The following is a 27,996-nucleotide window of genomic DNA, read 5'->3' as shown; positions in this document are numbered from 1 at the left end:
GAGAGTCCACACAGAGAATCCACAGAGAGAGTCAAAAGAAATCCACAGAGTCTACACAGACTCCACATAAAGTCCACACAGAGTCCAAATAGAGACCATATCTCCTCAAAAGATTAAATACAACTTTTCAGAACAAAACAAACCATTTCCTCATTGACAACATTATATTGGACTTCTCAAACCTGTTGTTGTTTTGCAGAGTGCCATCGAGTCTCTGCTGGGAGCTTCTATGACCGGAGTGGCCTACTCTCTGTTTGCTGGTCAGCCCCTCACCATCCTGGGCAGCACCGGGCCAGTCCTGGTCTTTGAAAAGATCCTCTTCAGATTCTGCAAGTACGTACAACTCAAATCCACTTTCAATTCAGCAAATAATTAAAGAGACAAACAGATGAAAAACCTACACGAGAAGCTTTTAAATGTCATGAAAGTGAGTTTAAACTGTTATTGTTTTGTGTTGTAGGGACTATGGCCTGTCCTACCTGTCCCTGCGCACTTGTATCGGCCTGTGGACAGCGTTCCTGTGCTTGTTGCTAGTAGCGACAGATGCCAGCTCTCTGGTCTGTTACATCACGCGGTTCACGGAGGAGGCCTTCGCGGCGCTCATCTGTCTCATCTTCATCTACGAGGCTCTGGAGAAGCTGTTCCACCTCAGAGAGATCTACCCTTTTAACGCACACAGCGACCTGGACAAGCTCACACTGGCATAGTGAGTCTGAATTTATTACATAAAACTGACTCTTAGGAGCTTTAAGCCTGGTTATGATGTTGTGACCTCCTCAAAAACAGACCTGGAGATGTGTTTTATTTCATTCACACTTTATTAGTCTGTCTACATTTTCAAAGTTCCACCTTTTACCTTAAGTTCAATAAAGATCAGCAATTCCAAGGCTTAAATTATCCAAATGTCTCTAGTGAAGGTATGTGGAGTTTAAAAACACAGTGGAGCGCTTCCACTTAAAACAAAACACAACTCCAGGTCTGTTTGTGATAAGGAACCATTTTAATACAGAAAATAGTGTCATACGGGCCATTTAAACCTTACAAGAGTGAATTCTGCGTAATATAGGACCTGAATATAGTACCGGAATATCACGTGGTATTAATGATTTTGGAAAATGTTTCTCACGAGCATTCTGTTAACAAGGGCCAAGTATCATTAAGAAGCTGCCGATACGATACGTACCTCGATACATAGGCCACAATGCGTACGATACATACATATGATACGATACGATACACACGATGCCATACGATGCGATACATACCTCGATACATAAGCCACGATGCGATATGTACCTCGATACATAGGCCATGATGTGATACATACCTTGATACATAAGCCACGATGCGATACATGCGTCGATATATAGGCCACGATGCAATATGTACCTCAATACATAGGCCAAGATGTGATACATACATATCAATATACCTCGATACATAGGCCACGATACGACACAAACCTCGATATGTAGGCTACAATGTGATACATACCTCAATACGTAGACCATGATATGATAAATACATTGATACATAGGCCATGGTGCGATACATACCTCGATACATAGGCCTCGATACAATACATTACACAGTACAGTGAGCTTATGATTCAATATATTTCAAATCAATTCGATAAGGTTCAATAAAAAATAAAGGCTAAATCATGTCTGTGATACTAAAAGTCTTTGTTAAACCACTTCTTGTGAAAAGTTCATATGAAACACAAACATTTTAATCATCAAAACATTGAACATGTCAAATGTAAAAAAGTTTCTTCCTCTAAACAAGCACCAAAACTCTAACAAAATAATTTTGTAAAATATACCAAAAAAATATTCTTAGTGATATATGGATACAGCAGCCCACGATATTGATACTGTATCATCACATTAAACGATACGATATTTTGATATTTTTGCACATGTCTACTGTTCACCTCATCCAGGAGCGTTCGAGGGCACACACTCATTTTCTTCTACTCCTTCCTCTACTCTTTCTTCTTTTTCTCCTTCTTCTCCTCCTCCTCCTCCTTCTTCTTCTTGGTCTTGTTTTTGTTATTCTTGTTCTTTTTCTTCTCCTCCTCCTTCTCCCTTCTTCTTCTTCTCCTCTTTGTTCTTCTTCTCCACCACCTCCTTCTCCTCCTTCTACTTCTTCTCCTCCTTCTTGTTCTTGTTCTTCTCCACCTCCTTTTTCTCCTCCTCGTCCTCCTTCTTCATCTTCTCCTTCTTCTCATCCTCCTCCTCCTTTTTCTCCTCCTTCTCCCTTTTCCTCTCCTCCTTTTCTACTTCTCCTCCTCCTCCTACTTTTTCTTCTTCTCCTTCTCCTTTCTCTTCCTCCTCTTCCTCCTCCTCCTCTTCTTCTCCTTCTTCTTTCTCCTCCTCCTCTTCCTCCTCCTCCTCTTCTTCTCCTTCTACTTCCTCCTCCTCCTCCTCTTCCTCCTCCTCCTCTTCTTCTCCTTCTACTTTCTCCTCCTCCTCCTCCTCCTCCTCCTCCTCTTCCTCCTCTTCCTCCTCCTCCTCCTCTTCCTCCTCCAACTCCTCCTTTTCCTCCTCCTCTTCCTCCTCCTCTTCTTCTCCTTCTTCTTTCTCTCCTCCTCCTCCTCTTCCTCCTCTTCCTCGTCTATCTTGTGTGTGATCGGGGGTAAATCCTCGCACTGATCGATCCACATTTTGATTCAGTTACACTTAGTTAAATTCATATTCATTTTCTCAACATAAACATTACACACTTTTACTTACTCACGTTCAATACATGTTCAGTGCATTTTCCTCTTTCCTCTGAAGCATCAGTTTTGCTCCAAACCACAGGACCGAGTCTCGAAAAAAACTTAAGCTGATTGAATATCAAGATGAAATTAAAGCAGAACCAAGAAACATTTAAACATTTCCTTGTGGTGGTTAAGTGCATATTTTTTGGAACATGGCCGAGTTTATGTACGACTTGGTAATGTTATGTTTGTTGTACGTGATTATACTGTCTTATTTTAATAGAAAAGAAAAGAAAAAGAGAAAAAAACAAATGCATTTAAGTTGTGTTTTTAGCATTGTGTAACTTTTCTTTTGGAGGCTCCGTCAAACACTTTTCTAAAGGGAGATGTTAGTGCTTTGTCTGGAACATTTCAAAGTATGATATTACACCTTTATATCTTCATGGAAACCAAACTAAACCACGTTACCAAGTTACAGGTCAGATCTGTGGACTTGACTCAGACTTGATACTTGATGCTTCTTCTAAATATATTTATATGTTTTTAGAAAATACTTTTGTCTTTACAGTTGATAAATGTGGTGCTTAATTTTAAAAGAAACAAACTGGAACATGTCCCTCTCACTTCTGTTACTTTGGATGTAACTGAAGTACTGTGATGTTGTATCCTCAAATGTACTACAGTAATATACAGTACAATACAGTAAAACAGAGGGAACTACACAGAACATGATCCTTCATGACAAATAACAGTTATTAAGCACTTTTAAATCTTTATTCTTTCTATTCTGACCATAAACATCTTGTCAAGACATTTAAAAAGGAAAAAAAAAATTTGGATTTCTACAACTCTTATATATACTCATATATAAATATACCAAGTACAATTTAGCTTAAAAATCATATTACTGTATTTTCTGGGTTATTAGACACACTCTTAAGCCTCCAACCTCATCAAAAACGACCCAGTACCACTTCAGTAAACTACAAATCCGCACCACCCGCAGAACACGCAAACACACACGGAGCAGACAACGACCGCACAGCGAAAAACACCCACAGACACACTCATCACTCCACGCCGACGAGGAACGGAACAGAGGAACGAACTGAAAAAGCGAGTGCAATGTGCCACTTCTAGACACAACTGAACAACTGAGTCACTGCGAACACGCCGACAATCCAGCGGTCCCAGACAGCACCCTCCCTACACGCAGTGTTGGGGAGTAACAGATTACATGTACTGGAGTTATGTAATCAGAGTACAAATTATGAGTAACTGTATTCAGTTACAGTTACTGTTTCAATGAGTGGTAATTGGATTACAGTTACTTTGTTGAAATAAATGGATGACATGGCGGTGATTTCCTATTTTCACATTTTGGGCTCTATTCTATTTTTTAATTTTATTTTGGTAATTCTACTCATTGCTGGAAACCCAAACAGAACGCGCTCAATAAGAGCTGTGTAAACGTCTTGTTAACGGTAGTGCCGTCAGTCACACAATGGACGAGATCATTAATAATCATCATTGTTAATAATCTGATTCTGCATCATTTTCAGTAAAAAACATCCAATATTACAGATTTTTACTGGGCTGACACCTTTATATTTGTACTGAAAGTGAGTTGTAAATAAACATTATGACACCTAACAGTAGGTGGACATACTTTAAGGCAGCAGTGATCTCATGTAGAAAGCATTTCTCTATAAATAATATTTTTTAATATGGTTAAGGAAAGATTGGACTTTTTTCTTTTTTTTTTAGCACACAAAACCTCTTATGTTAAGATCCTTATCTTTGCTGCTGTACAACAAACAAATGTCTGTTCATGGAGATTTGGGCTCGAGAGACAATTTGAAGAGAACCAACAAGAATTTTCAGGATGTTTTTGGTATATTCATGTAGTTTTTAAAAAACATGACAATATCAAGTAATCCAGAGTATTCAAATTACATTACTCACTTAAGTAGCTTAATGGATTTCGTTACAAACTACATTTTGGGATATATAATCTGTAATCTGTAGGGGAATATGTTTTAAAAGTAACCTTCCCAACACTGCCTACACACCACAACTGAACAAAGCCGAGTCACCGTGAATGCGACAAACAAACAAAACCACTGACCCATCCAACTGTTGTGTTTCGTTTAAAGTCCGGTGCGGTTTATTTGTGAAAAAAGTTTGAAAATAGACCATTTAATGACGGACGAAAATACGGTAATTGCAAAAATCTAAATTACTTTGGTTTAAAGACTTGAAATGACTTGAAGCTCAAAGCAGACGACTTGGACTTGACTTGGACTTATGGGCCGGTGACTCAAGACTCGACTTGGACTTGCCTGTATTGGACTTGGGACTTGACTCGGACTTGAGGTCAAAGACTTGAGACTTACTTGAGACTTGCAAAACAACAACTTGGTCCCACCTCTGCCGCTTACAGTCACAGTGTCTGTTATTCTAGGTATTTCTGAGCTATAAAACCACCTGTAATTGAATAAATATAAGGTAGAGCAGTTTAATGTCACACTGCAGAACATTCCAGGCAGAGAAATGACATCTCCATAGAAGCCGTTCATGGACCCTCCACTAGAAAATTTACGCAATGCATCTTTAATTACAAAGCTCTAACAATGAGTTTTTTGTCAATATCTTTCACAGTTCAGTGTAACTTCTTATAACTTGTGTAACCAAGCATCTTTCATCTTTCTCTCTTTCTCTGTTCTCTTGTGTTCTCCAGCTGCAAATGTTCAGAGCCTGATAACCCCAATAACAAAACTCTGGAGCTGTGGAGTCAGAGGAACATCACTGCTGCATTTGTGCCCTGGTCCAACCTCTCGGTGAAGGTAAAGAACATATGAGACTAAACGCTCTGTCAGGTTATTTCTTAATATTGAAAATCGAGCTCATTGTTTGTGTCTTTTTATTGAGTCTCAAAATGAAATTAAAGCAGAACTAAATCGCATTTTTACCTCATTAAATGTTTCATGTGGTGGTTAAATGTATGTTTTTTGGAACATGATCGACTCTGACCCAGGGAGAATTCTCTTGGGAAAAAACTAATGCTTTTAGGTTTCCTTTCTGTCATTCTTCCTTTCTCAGTTCTGTCGCTTAACTTACTTAGTTCTGCTTTAAAGGTGCAATGTGTAACTTTTCTGGTCGAGAGTCAGAGTGTCAAATTCTTTTCTCCATGGAAGGTTTCACAGCATGGCATTAAACCTTTCTATGTCACAAAAACCAAACCAGACCAAGGCTGCGTTCAGACTGCAGCCTGAAGTGACCCAAATCCGATTTTTTGGCCCCTATGTGACCTGTATCTGATCTTTTAATGACAGACTGAACGACACAGATCCGATTTTTTCAGATGCGACCCAGGCCACTTGGATATGTGGTCCTGAAACCGATACATATCTGATCTTTTGACATGTGACTTCAGTCTGAACCTCCAAAGTGCATTCATTTGACCTACACGTTATCAACAAGACACAAACATCACTATTCTGCGCTGAAGTTGGTGAAAATTGTTAATGAACTCCATGTCACTGAAGCGAAGCACATCACCACTCACCACTCTTGGCTACGTCTCCACATCCACATGTTCCTTTCAACGGACTTTGCTGCCGCTGTCCTACAAAACACCACGACCAAAAACCTTGTCCTTCTCCTTCTCAATCTCCTCCTTAAAACATGTAAGTTGTTCATGTTCTGGCTCCGGTACGAGAGGAACTTTAAAATCTCCAGGTGCTCAATGCTCGCGTCCATGTTTGAACTTCTGTAAACACAGAGCACGCTCGCTGCGGTTGACGTCGTCATGTCTCCAGTGCACATGCGGGACACTGTCGGACCGTTTAACGTTCACACTGGAGATCACATACAAGTCACATTTAATTGGAAATGTGTACGACCTCGCAAAAACATCAGATTTCACAAAAAATCTGAATTGAGTGTTAAGCCCTGCAGTCTGAACATAGCCTTAGTTACAGGTCAGATCTGTGGAGGGGCGACTCCGCTCACAGTCAGAACCAGTCTGTTTTTTCAGGCATTTTTGAACTAAGTGGAAAATGAAAAAGGAGAAATTCAATTTGTCAACTGGACAAAAGTTTATTTTGGCCGAAAACGTTTGGCAGCTCATCCAAGCTGCTTCTCCAGTTCTGGCCAGACACTGGTGGACTCTGCTTGAAGGGAGGAGCTAACTACACTGAAACTACTCTGAAACTAAAATGCCTACTGTATTTTCCGGGCTATTAGACGTGCTCTTAAGCCTCCAACCCCATCAAAAAATGACTGCGAATCCACTCGGGTGTCCCAGCATGATTTCAGTAAACTACAAAGCTGCACCACCCGCAGAACATGCAAACACACACGGAGCAGACAGCGTCCGCACAGCGAAACACACCCACAGACACACTCATCACTCCACGCCGACGAGGAACAGAACAGAGGAACGAACCGAAAAAGCGAGTGCAATGTGCAACTTCTAGACACAACTGAACAACTGAGTCACTGCGAACACGCCGACAATCCAGCGGTCCCAGACAGCACCCTCCCTACACGCCACAACTGAACAAAGCCCAGAGTCACCGTGAACGTGCCAAACAAACAAAACCACTCACCCATCCAACTGTTGTGTTTCCTTTAAAGTCCGGTGCGGTTTATTTGTGAAAAAAGTTCAAAAATAGACCATTTAATGTGCAACTTAATTCAGAGCGCCTAATAGCCTGTAAAATACGATACTTGTTTACAGTTTCTGTTTGTTAGCTCAGCCTGTTCAACTGCACTGAGCTCTGACCAGAAGTGAAGAAACAGCTTGGATGAACTGCGAAAAGTTTTCAACCAAAATAAACATTTGTGCAACTGACAAACTGAATTTCTCCTTTGCTGTGGATTCTACCTGGACGACTGAGGGATTTTAGACACATAATTGGAAAATGAATTCCTTAGTATTGAAATCAAGTTTGAAATGTTTGTATGGTGACAACACTACATCACACATACTGTCGTCAGGGTGAGCACATGTCCCTTTTTGAGTTGTCCTGCAGTCATTACAATGCATATGACCAAGACATGTACCTGTGGTCAATATTTATCATAGTTTTACATCAGTTAAGTGGCAGTTTGTGGGAAAACACTGAGAAGAAAAGTACAAAAATACCGGAAGTAACACAAAAACAGCTCCACTTATGTTATCAGCACAGGACATTTCATTCAAAATGTAGAGGCAATGTATGCACAAGAATGACATTTGTTTGTATTCATGTTAATAATAACTACTGTGTAAATTAGACAAGTTTTGGCCCTTGTTTACATGACGGTTGCTAGGTAACAGTTACTGAATGACCTCTACCTATGTCATATCTGCTGCCTGTGATCAACCAGGAAGAAAATGACCTCATCAAAATGAAAAAACTAGACTAGCAAAATCATAAAATTTCCAAGTTAAATTTCCAGTTCTACCAAATTCAGCGTTTTTGTCCATCTTTACAGATTGAGGTGGTCAGCAGAGTTACTGTTTAACATTGAATCACCTTACTCAGCCTTCTCTAAGTGTCCCCAAGACCTGAGCAAACACAACAGAGGACATTATATCATTAACTTTTCACTAATGAGTTTAAACAGACCTGGAAAACCAACAGCTTTTATATTACATCATAACATAACAGAGCCCACTTTACTGTTTCCTGATCCGTGTTGTAATGTTGTTTCCTCATCACAAACAAACCTGGACTTGTGTTTGGTTTCATTCACATGTTTAACACACAAACCTGCATCTCTGTGTTTTTAAACCCCAAACACCTTCACTAGAATCATGTGGATCATTTCAGCTCTGGAACTGCCAATTTCTACTTTTTACACCTAATTATTTTAGTTCTGAGCCCTGTGTCCCCTGTCCCAGCAGATTTATCCAAAACCAGTAATTTGTCCCAGTTTTGTACAAGAAATGTCCCAGGTGTCCCTATTTTTGACCAATCTGAAACCTGTCAACAGTAAAGAGATGCATAAACTGTCATTTGTTTAGGTAAAATGCAGAAAAACTGCTTAAAAATGATCAAAACACAAAGAAAATGTGACTAAACTGACTTGCATTTTAGTCATGAGTAAATAACGAATGAGCTCAGTGCAGAACAGTTTTCCTTAATTATGCACTTGTTTCATAATTTTATTATTACCAACAACTTCAAGTCAGGAGTTTCCCAGTTTTTGATTTAGAAAATTTGGTCACCCTAATTCACGTGAAACAAAAACTGACACAAAGTTCAACATTATTATGACATTATTCATAGAGCCATCATTGTTGTCAGCTGAAAGAACTTTAAAGGCCCTGTATCTGACTTTTTCCATGTATTTAGAGTTAAGCCCAATTTATGTTGTGTGTCCTTTACCCCCCTCCTCAGAGCGTGTGCATCGACTGATGTGCACGACGCAGACAGCAAAGGAAAGTGACAGACAATAAGGGCTGTGATGGTCTCTGCATCACAGACATTTACAGTACTCTGCTTTCCCGCTTCATTTTGTAACAGGAACGCTATTTTTAAATCCTAGCCCCCTGGCATTGTGATGGTGAATTACTTTGTGAGCCTCAATAGACCTCAACACAGATCCATAAATCAAAAATGATAGCGACAAGGCAACAGCGACAGTGTGTGTTGAGTCGATGCAGAACTGTAATTGGCCCTTTAGTGTCTTACCCCAGTACAGACTTATCGTATAAGCAGCTCTTGAGGTCAGAATAAGTCTGCTGTGTCCTGTTTGCATGTAATTAAAAAGCATTTTACTGTCCCATAGCGCATGTTAGCATGCTAGTTATTGTTAGTTTTACTGTGACAGCTTTACTGGTCTCTGAAAGTTGTGGAAAGTGCTTTAGTACGTAAGTAAGTAAGTTTTTATTTATATAGCGCTTTTCACAAAGACACTTTACAGATCATTATTCATTCACTCCAGACCCAGTGAAGGTAATCTAGTATTGTAGCCACAACTGCCCTGGGGCAGACTGACAGAAGCACAGCTGCAAATCTCCACCATCAGTCCCTCCGACCACCCCTAGCACGCACACACCACTTTTATACTAGGCAAAGACACAACAACAGGTTTTTTCCCAGTGGTCTCCCATCCTGACCAGACCCGACCCTGCTGAGCTTCTGAGATCTGAAAGGATCAGGCTTTGACAAACCTGTATGACCACAACTAGTCCTGCTTTCCACTTTTTTAAGACAGTAAAAATCAAGTACAGCGCTTTAAGCCACAAAATCAAGATGGTAAGTTTATGAGACCAATTCTTAACAATGATTTGGCTCAACATATGAAGGATTTCTGTTTGGATATTTCTTTCAAAAACAGTGCATCACCCATAGAGTTCAATAGGACAGTGGAATGTTTACATTCAGTCTAACTTCATGAACACTTACACTGCAAAAACTCAAACCTAGCCAAGTTAAGATTACTTCAGTTAAGAATGTTTTATCATGATTTGAGCACATTTCAGCTGCAACTAAAGTAAACTTACCTGCCTTTTTGTGCTTAAAATATACAGCTATAGGCTACATTACAGGTCAGATCTGTGGAGATGTGACCCCATTCAAAGGGAATAGTTGTATTTTTGAGCAGTAAATACATTCATAATGGATAAATGCTAGATGGATGGATGTTTAATGTCATACCATGGAACATTCCAGGTTAAGCAATAACATCTCCATGAAGAAAAGTATCAGACAGACACTCCACCAGAACAGTTCACAAAGCACCTTTAAGATAAGAAAAACAACAACTCTTTACACTTTAAACAAGAAACAAAATTGAACGTTGCTTGAATTAAGAAGAACACTCTTATTCCATTGGTAGATCATTTTCATCCATACTCTTAATTCTTTGTGGCATGTTAAAATAGTTCAGGAAAAACCTTGTAGAACTTTGCCTCTGTGTATTTTGAATCAAAGGAGTGAAATATAACAATAAAGTTTTACTGTGTGTTGTTTTACAGGAGTGCCTGGGTCTTCACGGGCAGTTTGTGGGCACCGCCTGTGGGCACCATGGACCCTACACGCCTGATGTGCTCTTCTGGTCCACCATCTTGTTTTTCTCCACCTTCTTCATGTCGGCATTCCTCAAACAATTTAAAACCAGCAGATATTTCCCAACCAAGGTAAATTACACTGTTTACAGCATATCCTATAGTGGCACTCCCAAAAGGTTCTTTGACTGCTTCATTTTTCGGACTATAAGGCACTTAAAATCCTTTAATTTTCTCAAAAATGGACAGTGCGTCTTATAGTCTGGTGTTCCTTACGTATTAATTCTGGTTGTGCTTACTGACCTCGAACCGATTTTATGTGGTACACAGCGCTCAAAATTCTGTCAAAATGTTTTAGTATGACTTTGGTAAACTACGAAGCTGCACCACATGATGGATTGTTGGAGCATTATGGCCAATGTAGTCAGGAACCTCGCGGAGTAAAGTGCAAAGTATAGTTTGGCATCAACTCAACCCACACTGCCTCCATTGCCTTGTCACAGAAAGAACACATATATTCCACTGAGTCATGTCCTTTCATCCGACAGAAGCTGAGCTGCATCAGCGCACAAGGAGCGAGCTACTTTTTTCAGTGCTTATAGTTTATGCAAATGAGCCATGTGGTTTTAAGTTTTGTTTCTGTAAAAGGTAAACAAATGTGGCAAAGCTGCATTAAACACATTTTTACTAAATGTATATTTGAGTCATCCTTGTAGGAAATAAAAAACTAACTTAAATGATCCACCCACATTCACATTCATGATCCATATTCACCAAGACAGGGAGCCAACGCTTGGCGGTTTCATGCCACGATCTGCCAATGGATCGTGGATGCCTGGACTAAGGATCATTTTCAAGTGTCGTCCGTTTGTTTCTCTTAATGCACTTTACAATTCAGTGCACCTTATGTACGAAAATAGACAAGAGAATTCAACATTATTGATATTGTGCCTTATAATCCAGTGAACCTTATAGTCTGAAAAATACGGCACATACTTTTTGAGTAGAATAAAGTATAGACAGTGGCGAAGTTAGCAAGTTGAGGGCCCTAGGCAAACATGAGTTTAGGGCCCTCACTATAATGCACCTTTTTTTTTTTTAAATATATATTTATTGTCTGTTTTTCCCATTGTTTTTGGGACATGCACATCTCTATTTATTTGAATTAGTGGATTGGAAACTTAACTTATTAGTCAGGTACCCTAGAACAAAAGTAGATTTAGTTTTTTGCTACCACAATTGCATTTTTGTTTACATCTATTACATATGATTATTACTATTTTTCTTATGATAATTGTTTAAAAGTAAACTAATCTCATTTAATGTCATATTGAGAGAAAATCAAATTGCTCTGAGGCCTCGGCCATTAGTGACACTGCGAGCAACTGGTTGGGAGCCCCTCCATTTTTGGGGCCCCTATGCAGCTGCCTACTTTTGCCTAGTGGTAGCGCCGCCTCTGAGTACAGGTCTTCTCGCCCAGATCATCTGGAAAAAAGAAAAAAACAGGCAACAGACAGTAACATAATGGAGACTTCAAAAGTAAAATAGTAAAATAATAATAATAATAAATTCATAAAAGACTGTGTATTTGTCAGGTGCGGTCGATGATCAGTGACTTTGCCGTTTTCATCACGATCCTCACCATGGTCATTCTGGATTACATCGTTGGAGTTCCCTCACAGAAGCTCAAAGTGCCCAGTAAATTTCAGGTGAGAACAAGAGAACATCTGTTCACCAGAGTCCGTTATCAGTATGTCCTGTGTTCTACTCCGCTCTCTCTTGTGTGTGCAGCCCACTCGAGATGACCGCGGCTGGTTCATAAACCCGATCGGGCCGAACCCCTGGTGGACGGCTCTGGCAGCTGCCATCCCCGCTCTGCTCTGCACCATCCTCATCTTCATGGACCAGCAGATCACCGCCGTCATCATCAACCGCAAAGAGCACAAACTCCTGGTACGAGCACAGAGAGTGTATAAGCAGAGAGTGTATAAGAGCACAAAGGCGGTGTTGGGGAGTAACAGATTACATGTACGGGAGTTACGTAATCAGAGTACAAATTATGAGTAACTGTATTCAGTTACAGTTACTGTTTCAAAGAGTGGTAATTGGATTACAGTTACTTTATTGAAATAAATAGATTACATATATTATAGATTATAGATTAGGTCTAAAACAGGATTTAACAGGACAAAATCATGCTGCATGGACCGTGTGTTCTCCTCGTCTTCTATCAATAATATTTTTAATATGGTTAACTAAAGTCTGGGCTTTTTTATTGTCTTTTAGCAGACAAAACATCTTATGTGAAGATTTCCTCATCTTTGCTTCTCTACAGCAAATCAAGTAATCCAAAGTATTCAGATTACGTTACTCACCTTAAGTGATTTAATGGATTACGTTACAAACTACATTTTGGGGCATGTAATCTGTAATCTGTAGGGGAATACATTTTAAAATGAACCTTCCCAGCACTGCACAGAGGGTATAAAATCACAGAGTGTATACGAGCACAGCGCGTATAAGATAGGCATGTCCAAACTGTGGCCCGGGGGCCAAATGCGGCCCTCAGACAATTTTTTCTTGGCCCTCAGACTTCCAGGTGAATTGGCCCAAATTACCTCGCATCAATTAAAAATGATTATTTTTTTTTTTTTTACAGCAAGTTTTTTGAAAATCTACCTTGATAAAGCAAATATTTAATATTTAGGGGTTTAAGGATCTTAGCATGAATAAAGTCTGATGGCTCATTCTAACATGTGCATATTTCAATTATTCACTGTATTGAGCACCAGTCCATGGCCCTCGATCGGCCCTCTGCTTCACCTCTGTTTAGATATGTGGCCCTTGATGAAAAAAGTTTGGACACCCCTGGTATAAGAGCACAGAGGGTATAAGACCACATACGGTGTATCAGCACACGAGGGTATACAAGCGCAAAGGGTATAAAAGCACAGAGGGTATAAAAGTGTGTTTTTATGACCAAAATACTTGGAAAAAAAAAAAAAAAAAGAATCTTACTTTTGGGTAAATGTAAAGAATGAAGTGGCGTCTGAATAATGACTTGGTTTTGGTTTGGAAGCTTCTCTCTCTTCATTTTCTTCATTTTTGTTCTGTTCCGTTTGCTTGTTTATTTTATTTTAGCTGGTTGCATTTTGTGTTCTTGTGTTTTCCCACAGAGTGTATTTATTTCTTCTTCATGTATTTGGTAGGGACAGTGCATATTAATGAACATCTGTCACGATTACAGTGTCAGTGTGCCAATATGCTAATCTCCATCTGCTGACCCGTGCAGGCAGGTAACACTGTTGTAAATGCAGCACTTTGGGACTAAATAAGACCACTGCGCACTGTCTGTAGCCAATAATAATGAAAGCAGTGCACTGATTGGCCTGGGTCCACACCAGAAAGCTGTTCTAAAGCTGTGAACACGCAGCAGAAATAACACATGTAGATACTAACATATTTACAGAACCACGCAGAACTGTCCAACCAGAAAAGATAGAAACTTACTTTTATTTTCTTGAAAAGCTGTGAGTTTCAGCTTTCTGAGCATATTTCTGGCATTATCCTATGTCACACACACTTTGGATGATGACGTAGAGCAGGGGTGTCAAACTCATTTTGGTCCGGGGGCCGTATCCAACCTACTTTGATCCTAAAGGGGCCGGATCAGAAAACTCATGGTCATATAAACCCCAAAAACAGCAATAAGTTCAAATATTTGTGCAGAGAAATGCAAATCTATTACAGAAATCTTTTTTAATTGATGAACTCTTTCTTTTACAAAATATTATAATATTATGAGAAAAAATGCTATTTCAACACAATGTTTTAACATGAACTTGTTTGCAAATAGGAATAAGTCAGTTTTTCTTGGAAAATCCTGCACTCGGCTCCACTTTTCTATTTTTGACATTTTGCTGATGAGGCTGTCACGGTCAACAGTCAAAACGATCGTCCTTTAAGAGCGTTTGGAAAGAGACAAGTCTTCATTTGTGCTGCTCTGGTGGGAGGGGCCATGCACAGAGGCTCTGGAGACGCTGCTGTGATAAACACCACAGACAATGACCAATATTTTAAAAGAAAATATGATAAAAATATTTTAGTAGAAAATCAGCCAAGGGCCAGATTAAAGGTCTTGGAGGGCCGGATCTGGCCCCCGGGCCTTATATTTGACACCTGTGACGTAGAGAATACCAGTGTCCAATAGCAACATTGTTGTCTGTCAACCTCATGCGCTCCGTCCATTTTGATTGGGTCAAACTTTGCCAAAGAGTGTAGTGAGTCAAAATGGTCGATGCTCTGAGCGTCTGTGTTTGTAACAATTGAAAAAGCCGCTCTAAGTGCACTTATTTCTCAAATAAATGACAAATTAGTAGTGATGGGCAAATGAGACGGAGCTCTGGAGCATGTCTCGTTCTTTCTGAAACAAATTGCTCTGAGGCACTGCCTCGGAGCTCGTCTCGCAGCAGCCGCTCACGTGACCAAAGTGTGGAAGTGTCGGTCCCTCCCCCTACTGCTTCGATCTGCGTGTCAATCGCTTCAGTGTGTCGAAGCGTTTCATTGGCTCAGTGAATGTTCCGCTCTGCGATTGGTTCAGAGTGCTTCAGAGTGTTCAGCGCACTTTCGTGGTTTGACAAGCGCTATACTGCTACATTGTAAAAGATGCACTAATATTTCTTAAAAATGTTGGGTAGTGAGGAGTATTGTGTGACGTTAGTGGTATTTTTGGCATCTTTTGGTGACTTTTGGCATTTGTTTCATTTTCGATGGCATCTACAAGTGGAAAAAAGCAATCCATGGTTTGGGATCACTTTGATCTAATTCCACCTAACAAGGTCACCTATTTTCTTATTTACAGCATGCTGTTTATGTTGCTCTTTATATATTATTTTAAATCATCATTATTATTGTTGTTGTTAGGTACGGTGTCGCTCTGCACACAAGTATTGTCTTACACTAATAATACTTCATCGATGCTGAGACACCTGTGTGACAATGGTTAAATTTGTCCACTAGAGGTCAGTGTTTCTCCAAGGCCTCAGACACGTCCAACCATTTGAGACAATATTGCGAGGTGAGGTGTCAATGCTTCACAAGGCTCCATTCGCCCATCACTACAAATTATGCATCTTTTACTTACAGACTTGATATTTTGCATTACATTAAGCATTTTTAGGTCCAAAAAGTTGTTTATACATGCTGCAGATTTAAATCCCTTCTTCCTCCTGTGTGAAAAACAAATATTCAAATATAATAAATATAACAAATATAAACATCTACATGATTTGAATCTTGTACTTGTGTGTTGGACTGTAAGACCATGTTAAGTGAATGGTTTAAAAGTTAATTCTTCTTCCTGTGCTTGTTGTTGGGTTGTTGCAGAAGGGCTGTGGGTACCACCTGGACCTCCTGATGGTCGGGGTGATGCTGGCCGTGTGCTCGGTGATGGGTCTGCCCTGGTTCGTGGCGGCCACAGTCCTCTCCATCACCCACGTCAACAGCCTGAAGCTGGAGTCGGAGAGCTCTGCCCCCGGAGAACAGCCCCGCTTCCTGGGCATCAGGGAGCAGAGAGTCACCGGCCTCTTCATCTTCCTCCTCATGGGCTGCTCCGTCTTCATGACCGGAGCTCTGCAGGTGAGGAGGAGGGGCAGCAAATCATAGAGAATTATGGGGAAAATGGGGAAAAATTAATCATGAGCTGATCCCCGTGAGGATATTATAGCTTCTCTTTTCAAAGGAACTGAATATAAGATTTTTATTTTAAATTTCTTAAAAATGAGCTATCTGTGTCCCAAGATACAAGGTAAACATGTTCAAACTGAATCTAGTTCTTCTTTGTAATAAGAACTTTAAGAACTAATCCTGATTTATTCTTGGTGACAAAAACACTGGACATGATGGGCAAGCTCTTTATAATTTGTATTTATCCAACCAGATCTGAATGTTTACTCCCTAAACCTCAGAACCTGCACTAATCCTGAGTCAGTGCTAGTGCAGCCTCTGCAGCTCAGGGAGGGAATTCCGGAGGTTCTGAGCTTCACATGAGACCTGAACATAAACTGAGAATAAGACACATTTGGATGTGTCTCTATAATGTTCAGTTGTGATTATAGTTTAGATGATACTTTCTTTAAAAACAGTAAGAGTACAGACTGCTACAGGTCCAACAGAAGGTGTTTGGTACATTTCAATAAATTATTGTAACAGTCAAATGATAAATGGTCACATTTTTATACAGCACTTTTCCACCTTCAAGGCTCAAAGTGCTTTACAGCAAGGAACGATTCACACTTTCACACACACACACACACACACACACACACACGCACACGCACGCACACACACACACACACACACACCCCAGTGTACTCAGACACTAGGGGTGGGTTAAGTGTCTTGCCAAGGACACAACAACAGCATTTATCTGTGGGAGCTGGAATCAAATTTCATGTGGAGAGCAGGATTCGAACCGTGGACAAACACTCTTACCAACTGAGCCACTGTCACCTGTGATTACTGAATTCTTGAAACGTACTAACTACATGAAGTGTGATCAGATTGATCAAACTGTGTGGCCATAGCAGCTTGTCAAAGCTGATCCTGTCAGGTCTCAGAAGCTCAGAGGTCAGCCCTGGGCAGGACTTGGATGGAAGACCACTGGGAACATCAGGTGCCACAGGAGGGTGCCAAGGGCCAAAACTGTTGCCTAGTATGAAAGTGGAGTGTGCATGAGTGATGGTGGTGGTTGGAGGGACCGATGGCGCAGATTGGCAGCCGCACTTCCTTCAGTCTGTCCCAGGGCAGCTGTGGCTACAATAGTAGTTTACCACCACCAGGTGTGGAGTGAATGAATAATGCTGTGTAAAAAAGCGTCTTTAAGTGTCCAGAAAAGTGCTGTATAAAACTGATGCCTTATTTTACTGTTACTATTCATAGAGTGTTTACATAAATGGACATACAGCCTGCTAGCCACTGCACTCCAAATAAGAAGTGAATCTGGCTCCAAATTCACTTCTATAACCACAAGTTTCATGAGCTTCATTTGACTGGAACCAAATGCTATGGGTGACGTCACACTCCATCAGGCCTCTTCTTTGTACAGTGGATGTCTGAAACCCAGCAGTAGTTTCACGTGCATAAAAGCAGTTTGTCTCTCATATGTGACTTAAATCTTGCAGTGAAAAACAAGTGAATGTAAGTGTGTATCTCTCTGGTTCTTGGTGTGAATCATTCTGACAGACACTTAATAACATGACCTCTCTGTCACGGGTCACAGTGTGTAGGAGGTGGAGCAGCAGTGCCACCTGCAGGACATATTTCAGTTACACTGGTAAAAGAATAAAGTGAGTTTTGTTCTTTCTTCAGTTCATCCCGATGCCAGTGCTGTACGGAGTCTTCCTCTACATGGGAGCATCGTCATTAAAAGGAATACAGGTACACCACACCACACTTATGTTTCATTCATTTCCCTTTCACTTTTATTTTCTGTTTGAAAAGTATTTTGCTTTCATTTCACAAACACAAACACAAACTCGGTTTAGTCTGTCTATCTAGGCCAAGTTCTAAAACACCTTTTAATACTGACAATTTGATTTATCAGTTTTATTTCCAATTTTTAATATTATACAGAAGAATTTATCAAATAGTTTTCAAAAGATGAGACAAGACTAGATATGAGATTGGGTCCACGAGAATGAGACAAAACGAGATTTGAACATAATATATAATCTTCATATAGACGGTTCAGTTTTCAATTTTGGCCTCGCAGTTTTTAAAATTTTGATTGAATAGTTTTGTGTCCATTCTAGTACTGCTTTTAGGAACTGTAACAGGTGTAACTATGGAGTAAGAAAGCTGTCAAAAATATTCATGCGCGTAAAATAGAAATCCGTGCGTATTTGGGAAATCCGTGCATATTTGGCTGTAGTTGCGCATAAAATAAATATTTGTAAACTCTCAATTGACTGAATAAAATATATTGTGTGTATTTTATCCATCAGAATACGAATTGAAAAATTACGACGTCATGAATTACAATCACGAAATGAAAATTTACGATTACGCTTTCATCAGTACGAATACGAATTCACAGACGGAACTTTACTGTCAAAAATACGTCATCACTTCACAGACATTATCCATCGAGCAGAAGAAACATCGATCAAGATCAAGACTGCGCAGCTCAAGTTTGTAGCAGAGGATAAAAACAGAGTAATAACACAAGAAGCTACAACAGCGACCAACAAGTGGGTTAATTAAAATCTATTGTAAAAATGTCTTGAATTCGGGAACCGAACGCTGCTGTATAATATTGTGTAGAAACACCTCCTTTGAACGGGAAATTGCACCTATATGTTAGATAACATAGTGGTAGCCAGTTGGCTAACATCCGACGTAAAGTTATCCCAGGGCTAATTAACAAATATCAGGTTCTCTGTATGTTTAGATTAAAACATTCACGGCTACAGCCACAGCGAGCATCAGTCAGTCTTCACTTCAGCTGCATTTCTCGCATGAAATGCCACCAAAAGTTCCTCCGGATGCTGAAATGTCCCAGTTTACGCCAAACACTACCAAACTGTCCTGGTTACGACGTCACAGCCAATGAAATGTTACACATTACAGTTTAATGCAGCTTCCAGCAACAATTAATGTTCGTGTTTACAGGCAACACCTTGGTATGTTTACAGTATTTACCGGTAAGTTTAACGTCACCGTGACGTGGATGGATTTGCTCATTATAACCCATTATAACTCATGTATAACCCATTGTCTGAAATGCAGCTGAGATGAAGGTTAAGACTGACTGATGCTCGCTGTGGCTGTAGTCGTGAATGTTTTAATCTAAACCTACAGAGAACCTGATATTTGTTAATTAGCCCTGGGATAACGTTACGTCGGATGTTAGCCAACTGGCTACCACTATGTTATCTAACATATAGGTGCAATTTCCCGTTCAAAGGAGGTGTTTCTACACAATATTATACAGCAGCGTTCGGTTCCCGAATTCAAGACATTTTTACAATAGATTTTTAATTAACCCACTTGTTGGTCGCTGTTGTAGCTTCTTGTGCTATTACTCTGTTTTTACCCTCTGCTACAAACTTGAGCTGCACAGTCTTGATCTTGATCGATGTTTCTTCTGCTCGATGGATAATGTCTGTGAAGTGATGACGTATTTTTGACAGTAAAGTTCCGTCTGTGAATTCGTATTCGTACTGATGAAAGCGTAATCGTAAATTTTCATTTCGTGCTTGTAATTCATGACGTCGTAATTTTTCAATTCGTATTCTGATGGATAAAATACACACAATATATTTTATTCAGTCAATTGAGAGTTTACAAATATTTATTTTATGCGCAACTACAGCCAAATATGCACGGATTTCCCAAATACGCACGGATTTCTATTTTACGCGCACGAATATTTTTGACAGCTTTCTTACTCCATACGTAACTCACCAAATTTTTGTCTAATCCAAAGGTAAATACACAGAAACAAATCTCACAAGATCATTTTTCTCATGTGTGCACCATCTTGTGGCAATTTTTGTGGCACAATATCCCTAATCATTAGTAATTAAATTTTCCAAACCGTAGCTTTTTGTCATAGTATCTTAACAAAACAGTCTTTTTTTTTTTATCTTGGTAAAAGAAACTTATCCAGGCTAAGTTGAGCTTTATCGAAATGTGTACAGCAACTTCAGTCTTCCGTCAGACTGTGGAACATTCAAGAAGGAAGCAGGTGACGGACTCCCAACCAAAAAGTTACATAGTGCACCTTTAGTTATGCATGTTTTAGTAGTAGTAGTAGTAGTAGTAGTAGTAGTTTTATTCGGTCATTTTGCAGAACTACAAAACAAACCAAAACAAAAACAGACTACAACTCCATGGATCATGATCGAAAGGGTTTAGGCTGAAGTAAAAAAGTACTTCTAATGCCAAATTTTATTAAACAATGACAGAATTTTAAGAAAGAAAAGCAGCGTATAAACTATGTATGCAAGTTTGCATTTACAATTTCACTTGTGACTTACTGTAAATATAACACAGAGACACAGAGACAAAAAATATACATTAAAACAAACTAAATTTAATGCATAATTCAATAATTCAAGAGCTCTATATGTTTCAAAATGTAACACTTTATTAAGGATTTGTGTGTGCCCTGGCAGTCACGTGACTTAATGTTTTGGCAGCCATACTGGTGGTCCAGGTTGGGGTTGATACGGAATATAATCATGACTACTTTAAACAGCGCAAACAAAATAAAACTGTCCGAAATTGCCAGCTCGTCATTAGAAAGACATAAAGCAAAAGTCATCCTCCTGATTTGCTGAATAGATCCCTAGTTCTGACGCTCGCTCTGTGCCCAACCTCTAATATTATGAATATGAATATTATTAATAGTTTGACCTCCAATATGGCGATATAAACAACAGGTCACGTGATTTTGTGACATAGACACAAAACCATTATACTCTTTTTTAAAGGTTTCTAGACTAAAATCATCACTCAGATTGTTCCTTATACAAACCTCTCGAACTCTTGAAACCTCTTTTTTTTTAAACTTCTTATGTTCATTTTTTAAAGATGCCAGTTTTGTTTTTGTTCATGGTTGTACAAACTAATAATGATGACAAAGACAACCCAAAATTCATTGTCTATGATTTTATCAAAATAAAAGTTAATGTTAAAGAAAATCATGTGTTTAGTTCATAGTCGTGTTTTACTTGAAGACAGTGGATCTAGTCTTATAGGTTTTTCTGTAAGATTTTATTTTTATATTGTTTTTTGAAGTGCACCAAGTTAGAACAAGTTTTGATATGGTCATCTAAAATATTCCTTAAGTCTGCTCCACATCTGTAACATGATTTGAGCTCTCAGGTTGTATTTGAGTTTATTTGTGCAGAACAGTTTTTGGATGTTTTCTGGGAGTAGGTTGAGTTTCACTTTAAATAAGATTTGGCAGGTTTTAGATTTTACCAGGTCCCCAAATTTCAGTATCTTTAATTGGCAAAAAAGTGCATTTGTATGTTCTCTGTATCAGATTAAGTGAACTATTAAATAAAGTTGAGTGTGTTGGCACAGGCTCTTATCTGCTTCACTTTTTCATCACAACAGATCAATACAGAGCTGACAGTCTCCTCTAATCCTCCAAAACACACACACACTTTGGGATTTTCACTTCAACTCCCACGAATGACTGTTTTTCTCTCTCTTCTGCCCTCTTATTCTCTATTTCTTTTGCCGTTGGTCTACCTCTCTTCTCTTTCTCTCCTCTTTTCCACTTTATTTTATGCTGTCTTATGCCATCCCTGTATTTTCGATGTTCTCTCTTCTTCTCACAATTTCTCTCTGTCTTTTTCTCATTTTCTTCCTCCATCTCTCATCCTCTTTTGCTCTTTTTCCCTTTTCTCCTTTTCCCTTTCTCTCTCTTTTCTCATTGTCTTTCTCTCTTTTTCCTTGATTTCTTCCTCTCTTTCTTCGTCTCATTTATATTTCTCCTCCTCTCTGTTTCTCTCCCTATGTTCCTGTATTTCTCTTCCTCTTTTGCTCTCCCTCCTCTCTCTTCTTCCTTCTTCTCCCTATTTCATCACTCACCTTTCTTTCCCTCAACAATCAATCAAATCTCTCTCCATCGCCCAACAATTAATCAATTAAAAAACTCTCTCTCCCTCTCTTCTCTGTCTCCGTCTCTTTCAGTTCTTTGACCGTCTCAAGTTGTTTGGGATGCCGGCCAAACACCAGCCTGACTTCATTTACCTGCGTCATGTCCCTTTAAGAAAAGTGCACCTGTTCACAGTGACTCAGCTCACCTGCCTTGTGCTGCTCTGGGTCATCAAGACGTCACCTGCCGCCATCGTCTTCCCCATGATGGTGAGTCTGGATATACATTGTGTTGTGTCCCAAAAAAACTGACATCATTTTAAAATCAGTTATCTTGAAACCTACTAAGTCTGGCTCAATGATGATGTTGATGTTGTTGGTACCAGATCCTTTAGTCATACATAAACAGATCCTTCCTCTTTTACATTTTTGTAAAAGAGGAAGGTAAAAGTACCAAATTCAAATTTGTTTACCAGTTGGTGAAGTTTTTCCAAATGTTGTATTGAAGCTGCACAGTCTTGGGTGAGTGTGTGCGAGCCATAGACCGTATATATGAGTGGACATAGCTAAAGTGTGCCAAATAGGAAGTTTGCCAGGAGGCTCTGCCTGCTCTTTCTGACTCTTGCTCCTACCGACTTACATTGGGATCTTGTTCTCTCTGTGAGCCTCGTCATTTTGGTCTTAAAATATTCGTATTAACGAAGGATATTACATGATTGAGAATTCTTTTCTGCTATTTTGTCCATCAAAAAAATCCTATTCATAACATAGAGCCTGGCTCCTGTAACCATGAGCATCATGAGCGTCATTTGAGCAACACTGAACGCTATGGGTGACATCACACTCACTTAGTCCACTTCTTTATACAGTCTATGATGCGAGCAGATTCCAAGATGTAAAATTACTTCTCTTTGGGAGTGAATGGCTCAACCTGAAAACAGAACAAAAATAAAATGTCACATATAATATTTTGATCTGTTTCTGTACATTCTGTGAAAATTTTGAAGTTATTTCAACAAGAATTGTCAAAATTATTGGCCAAATTTAATTTTTTTGGGACACCCTGTACATCATGATGGTGAGTGTGTATATACTGTATATTCATCATGATGGTGAGTGTGTATATACTGTATATACATGATGATGGTTAGTCTGTAAATACATGTATACATCATGATAATCTGTGTTAAAAGGGCTGTACCTGAAAACAGAGTCTACTCAGTGTAAACAGTTTGCAGTGGTCCTGCAAAGGTTTGAAGTTCTTCCTCACTTATCTTATGCATTCAGAGTGTCCTCATTATTTACAGTGATGAGTTTAGAAGCTGTCTTCATAATATTCTGAGACCAGAGCAGAGTTTGCTATCGTGGTAACAGCAACTAGCACGCTAACAAGCAAGTTGTGGACCTTCCTCCTAATAAAGTTACAAAGTGCACCTTTATGAAACAATTCTCATTATTTCAGCAAGATGATGATGTTGACTGAAATGTGAAAATAAAATCAGTTAAATATGGACACACGCAGAAGATTTAGCACAATCTGTGTCTTCACTTTACATCTGAAGTTGAATGTACAGAGTGTGTAGTAAATCTGTGTACCACATGTGTTGTGACCAATGGCACAGATATCCAGTCAAATCCTCCATGTTGTGTTTGTGCGTCAGGTTTTGGCGCTGGTGTTTGTGCGGAAGCTGCTGGACCTGTGCTTTTCAAAGAGAGAGCTCAGTTACCTCGACGACCTGATGCCCGAGTGGAAGAAGAAAAATCTGGACGACGCCTCAAAGATTAAAGAGGAGGTAGATCGATTTATTCATAAATGTGATCGTTATTCATTTTAGAATCCTATAATAATGCATCAGTCCTATGGCGCTTTTTCAGACGCTCAATTAAGCAGATAAATATGTTTGTTTGTATAAATGTCCACCCCTGACTCAGACCCAGTGTTGTGCTGGTGAATGGGCAGCGGTGCTCCAGAGGCTGGGAGATGATCACAGCCTTTTCCCTTAATACATGTACAGTATATGACTAGTACATGTAGTATGTGTCTACTACATGTGTAGTATATGTCTAGTATATGTCTAGTATATGTCTACTACATGTGTAGTATATGTCTACTACATGTGTAGTAGTATATGTACTATGTCTAGTACATGTGTAGTATATGTCTACTACATGTGTAGTATATGTCTAGTACATGTGTACATGTCTAGTACATGTGTAGTATATGTCTAGTACATGTGTAGTATATGTCTAGTACATGTGTAGTATATGTCTAGTACATGTGTAGTATATGTCTAGTACATGTGTAGTATATGTCTAGTACATGTGTAGTATATGTCTAGTACATGTGTAGTATATGTGTAGTATATGTCTAGTACATGTGTAGTATATGTCTAGTACATGTAGTAGTATATGTCTAGTACTATATGTAGTATGTAGTATATGTCTAGTACATGTGTAGTATATGTCTAGTACATGTGTAGTATATGTCTAGTACATGTGTAGTATATGTCTAGTACATGTGGTATTATATGTCTAGTACATGTGTAGTATATGTCTAGTACATGTGTAGTATATGTCTAGTACATGTGTATTATATGTCTAGTACATGTGTAGTATATGTCTAGTACATGTGTAGTATATGTGTAGTGCATGTCTAGTACATGTGTATTATATGTCTAGTACATGTGTAGTATATGTCTAGTACATGTGTAGTATAGTAGTAGTACTGTTGTGAACATGTAGCACTTAAAGAACAGCACAACACAACACTGTTCTGAGTCACATTACATCTAAACCTGTACCTCTGCAGTCACAGCTGGAGCGGGGCAGTCTGAGCCACATCTAACTGTTCCCCTTGCTGTTTGTGTCACAGGAGTCTCAGATAATGCTTCGTTCTAAATCCGAAGACTCCACTACAGTTCAGATCGCCATGGAGACGTGTAAACCTGCACAGACTCAAAAAGCACACGACCCCAGGTACACAGAGATAGTTTCTAGCTAAAAAGTCCATATATTTCTCCAGTGTCAGTATTTTGGCATGTACCTGCTACAGTGTTCCTCTATGACCCAAACTCACCCTTAACCTCTCCCTGTCTCTGCTTTCACCTTGATGCCCTCCCAGGTCCGATCCCTCTGACATTAATATCTCAGACGAAATGTCTAAAACTACTGTGTGGAAAGCCCTGAACTCCAGCCACAAAGACACGCACAGCTCCAAGAAGGCAAGGCCCCTCCCTCTGTTTATCCCGTTGCCGTGGTTACCTATAGCCTGTGTTGACATCTGTGTACAATCTTATGTTATGATTTGAGAGGCCTCTACATCTCTAATGGAAGTTAAACAGTAGCTCAAGCAATAGACTTTAAAATGTAGTCCTGCATCAAATGACTTATTTTTCCCCAAACCTCATCAAATCATGCATAAATATGGGCTTGAATGATTCTGCAAAGAGTACCTCACACTCAGTACAGATGAGTAGGCCTAGGTAACAAGTAGAAACTGTAAACAAGTAGATGTGTTAGTTTCAGAGGAGTTTCAGTGTAGTTAGCTTCTCCTGCAGACAGATATAAGGAAGTGTCCACCAGCATCTGATCACAACTGAAGAAGCAGTCTGGATGAGCAGCGAAATGTTTTCAATCTAAATAAACGTTTGTGCAGTTGACAAATTGAATTTCTCCTACAGAGAAATTGCCTGTCAAGTTAGATTTAGATATTGTAGTTTTCAGAGTGCTTTTCTCTGAGCGTACTTTTACTCCTGCTCTCTGCCTGAGTTGTATTTTTAACCACACCTTGATTAACCTTAATAGAACTTCAGCAAGGACTTAATAATGAACAAATGGCTCGTTAAGAATCATTCAAGCTTAGTAGGTACTTCATTAAGAAGTTAGAAGTTAGAGTTTGAGTATAAAGGGCACTGATTATGATTTTTTGAGCTGTTCTAATATTGTTTCCTCATCACAAACAGACCTGGAGTTGTCTTTTGTTTTATTCACACATGTTTAACACACAAACCCTGCAGATTCAGGCTGAGTTCTTCTCTCAAAACTACAAAACTACCTTGTGATGTCATTCAGGAGGTGCTCCACAGTGTTTTTAAACTCAATACAGCTTCACTAGAATCATGTGGAGAATACAAGCGGTTGAAATGAGTTTCCTCCACAGGGTGTCTGGGCGCTCCCTTAGAGATAGGGTGAGAAACTCAGTCACGCGGGAGGAGCTTGGAGTAGAGTCGCTGCTCCTCCACATCAAGAGGAGCAGCTGAGGTGGCTCGGGCATGTGTTCCGGAAGACCCAGGACATGCTAGAGGGGCTATGTCTCTGGGCTGGCCTGGGAACACCTTGGGGTCCCCCCGGAAGAGCTGGAGAAAGTGTGTGTGGAGAGGGAAGTCTGCTCGGACTTCGGCCCCTGCGACCCTGCCCTGGATAAAGCGGAAGAAAATGGATGGTGTTTGGATGATTTCAGCCCTGGAATTGCCCATCTCTGTTCTCTTGAAAAGTATTGCTTCGTGACATCACAATGTGGAACAGAGCAATTTGAGCTTTGGGGATGCAAGACAGATTAATAATAAAGAGTTACTGTATTTTCCAGGCTATAGGGCGCGCTCTTAAGCCTCTAACCTCATCAAAAAACGACTGTGCGCCCCACAATCCCGAGCGCCCTAGACACCAATCCACTCGTGTGTCCCAGCACGACTTCAGTAAACTACAAAGCCGCACCACCCACAGAACACACAAACACACACGGAGCAGACAGCGACCGCGCAGCTAAAAACACCTACAGCCACACTCATCAGTCCACGCCGACGAGGAATGGAACGGAGGAACGAACCGAAAAAGCGAGTGCAATGTGCCACTTCTAGAGACAACTGAACAACTGAGTCACTTCGAACACGCCAACAATCCAGAGGTCCCAGACAGCACCCTCCCTACACGCCACAACTGAACAAAGCCCACAGTCACACACAGAATGTGACAAACAAAGTCCCACTGACCCATCCAACTGTTGTGTTTCCTTTACTGTAGGTGCGGTTTATTTGTGAAAAAAGTTTGATAATATATTTTTTTCACGAATAATCCAGAGCGCTCTATAGTGCGGAAAATACGGTAATGTGAATGAAACAAAACACAACTGCAGGTCTGTTTTTGAGGAGGAAACAACATTATAACATACTTAAAGCTCACAAGATTGTGTAATTTAGGACCTACAATGATAACGTTTTAATGTATTTTATATCTGTGTGATGTTTTTTGTTTTTGTTTTTACAGGATTGAAGGAATTGAGTTCATAGACGAGTAAAAGGACGTCCGCCATCTTCGAAAAAGAACGAAGCTGCTGGTTTGATGGTTGTGTCCAGTTAAAATGGATGAAAACATGTATTGAACTTAGTAATACCTCTAATATTCACTCACCCGCTGGGATCTGGGCTTTAACTGTCTTATTACTGTATTTTTATATTTATATTCAGATTTCATTTTGTTCATACACTGTCACATTCCTCTATCACCTCTTTTCTTTACGTGCTCAAATTGATTTCAAAACTAGTAGCTTTGTATCCACGTTTTAAGATCATAGATATGGCTCTCAAATGTCTCTCACCAAAAATCAGTACAACGAGAACTCAACCAGGTTTATAAGAGGACTAAACCAGGTCTAACGTAGGACTACACCGACTGA

At 39.6% G+C, this 27,996-nt stretch overlaps 1 protein-coding gene across 1 annotated transcript in view; it reads left to right on the top strand.

The window, feature by feature from the left end:
- Positions 1–27,618, top strand: part of slc4a8 (solute carrier family 4 member 8) — a 65,227-nt gene extending 37,609 nt beyond the window's left edge. Inside the window, exons 11-23 of the mRNA XM_055160318.1 lie at positions 200–333; positions 461–706; positions 5,448–5,553; positions 10,683–10,844; positions 12,308–12,421; positions 12,504–12,665; positions 16,098–16,349; positions 18,081–18,149; positions 22,422–22,595; positions 23,987–24,118; positions 25,198–25,301; positions 25,447–25,551; positions 27,588–27,618. Coding sequence (XP_055016293.1) covers positions 200–333; positions 461–706; positions 5,448–5,553; positions 10,683–10,844; positions 12,308–12,421; positions 12,504–12,665; positions 16,098–16,349; positions 18,081–18,149; positions 22,422–22,595; positions 23,987–24,118; positions 25,198–25,301; positions 25,447–25,551; positions 27,588–27,618 — 1,791 coding nt within the window. The remainder of the gene's footprint in view (positions 1–199; positions 334–460; positions 707–5,447; positions 5,554–10,682; positions 10,845–12,307; positions 12,422–12,503; positions 12,666–16,097; positions 16,350–18,080; positions 18,150–22,421; positions 22,596–23,986; positions 24,119–25,197; positions 25,302–25,446; positions 25,552–27,587) is intronic.
- The last annotated feature ends 378 nt before the right edge of the window (positions 27,619–27,996 follow it).

Source organism: Boleophthalmus pectinirostris, unplaced genomic scaffold (genome assembly GCF_026225935.1).
Source record: "Boleophthalmus pectinirostris isolate CB_2022bp ecotype Guang Dong unplaced genomic scaffold, ASM2622593v1 HiC_scaffold_3, whole genome shotgun sequence".
Classification (NCBI taxonomy): domain Eukaryota; kingdom Metazoa; phylum Chordata; class Actinopteri; order Gobiiformes; family Gobiidae; genus Boleophthalmus; species Boleophthalmus pectinirostris.
Note: the sequence above shows the minus strand (reverse complement) of the source record. Positions and strands in the feature narration are given on the sequence as shown.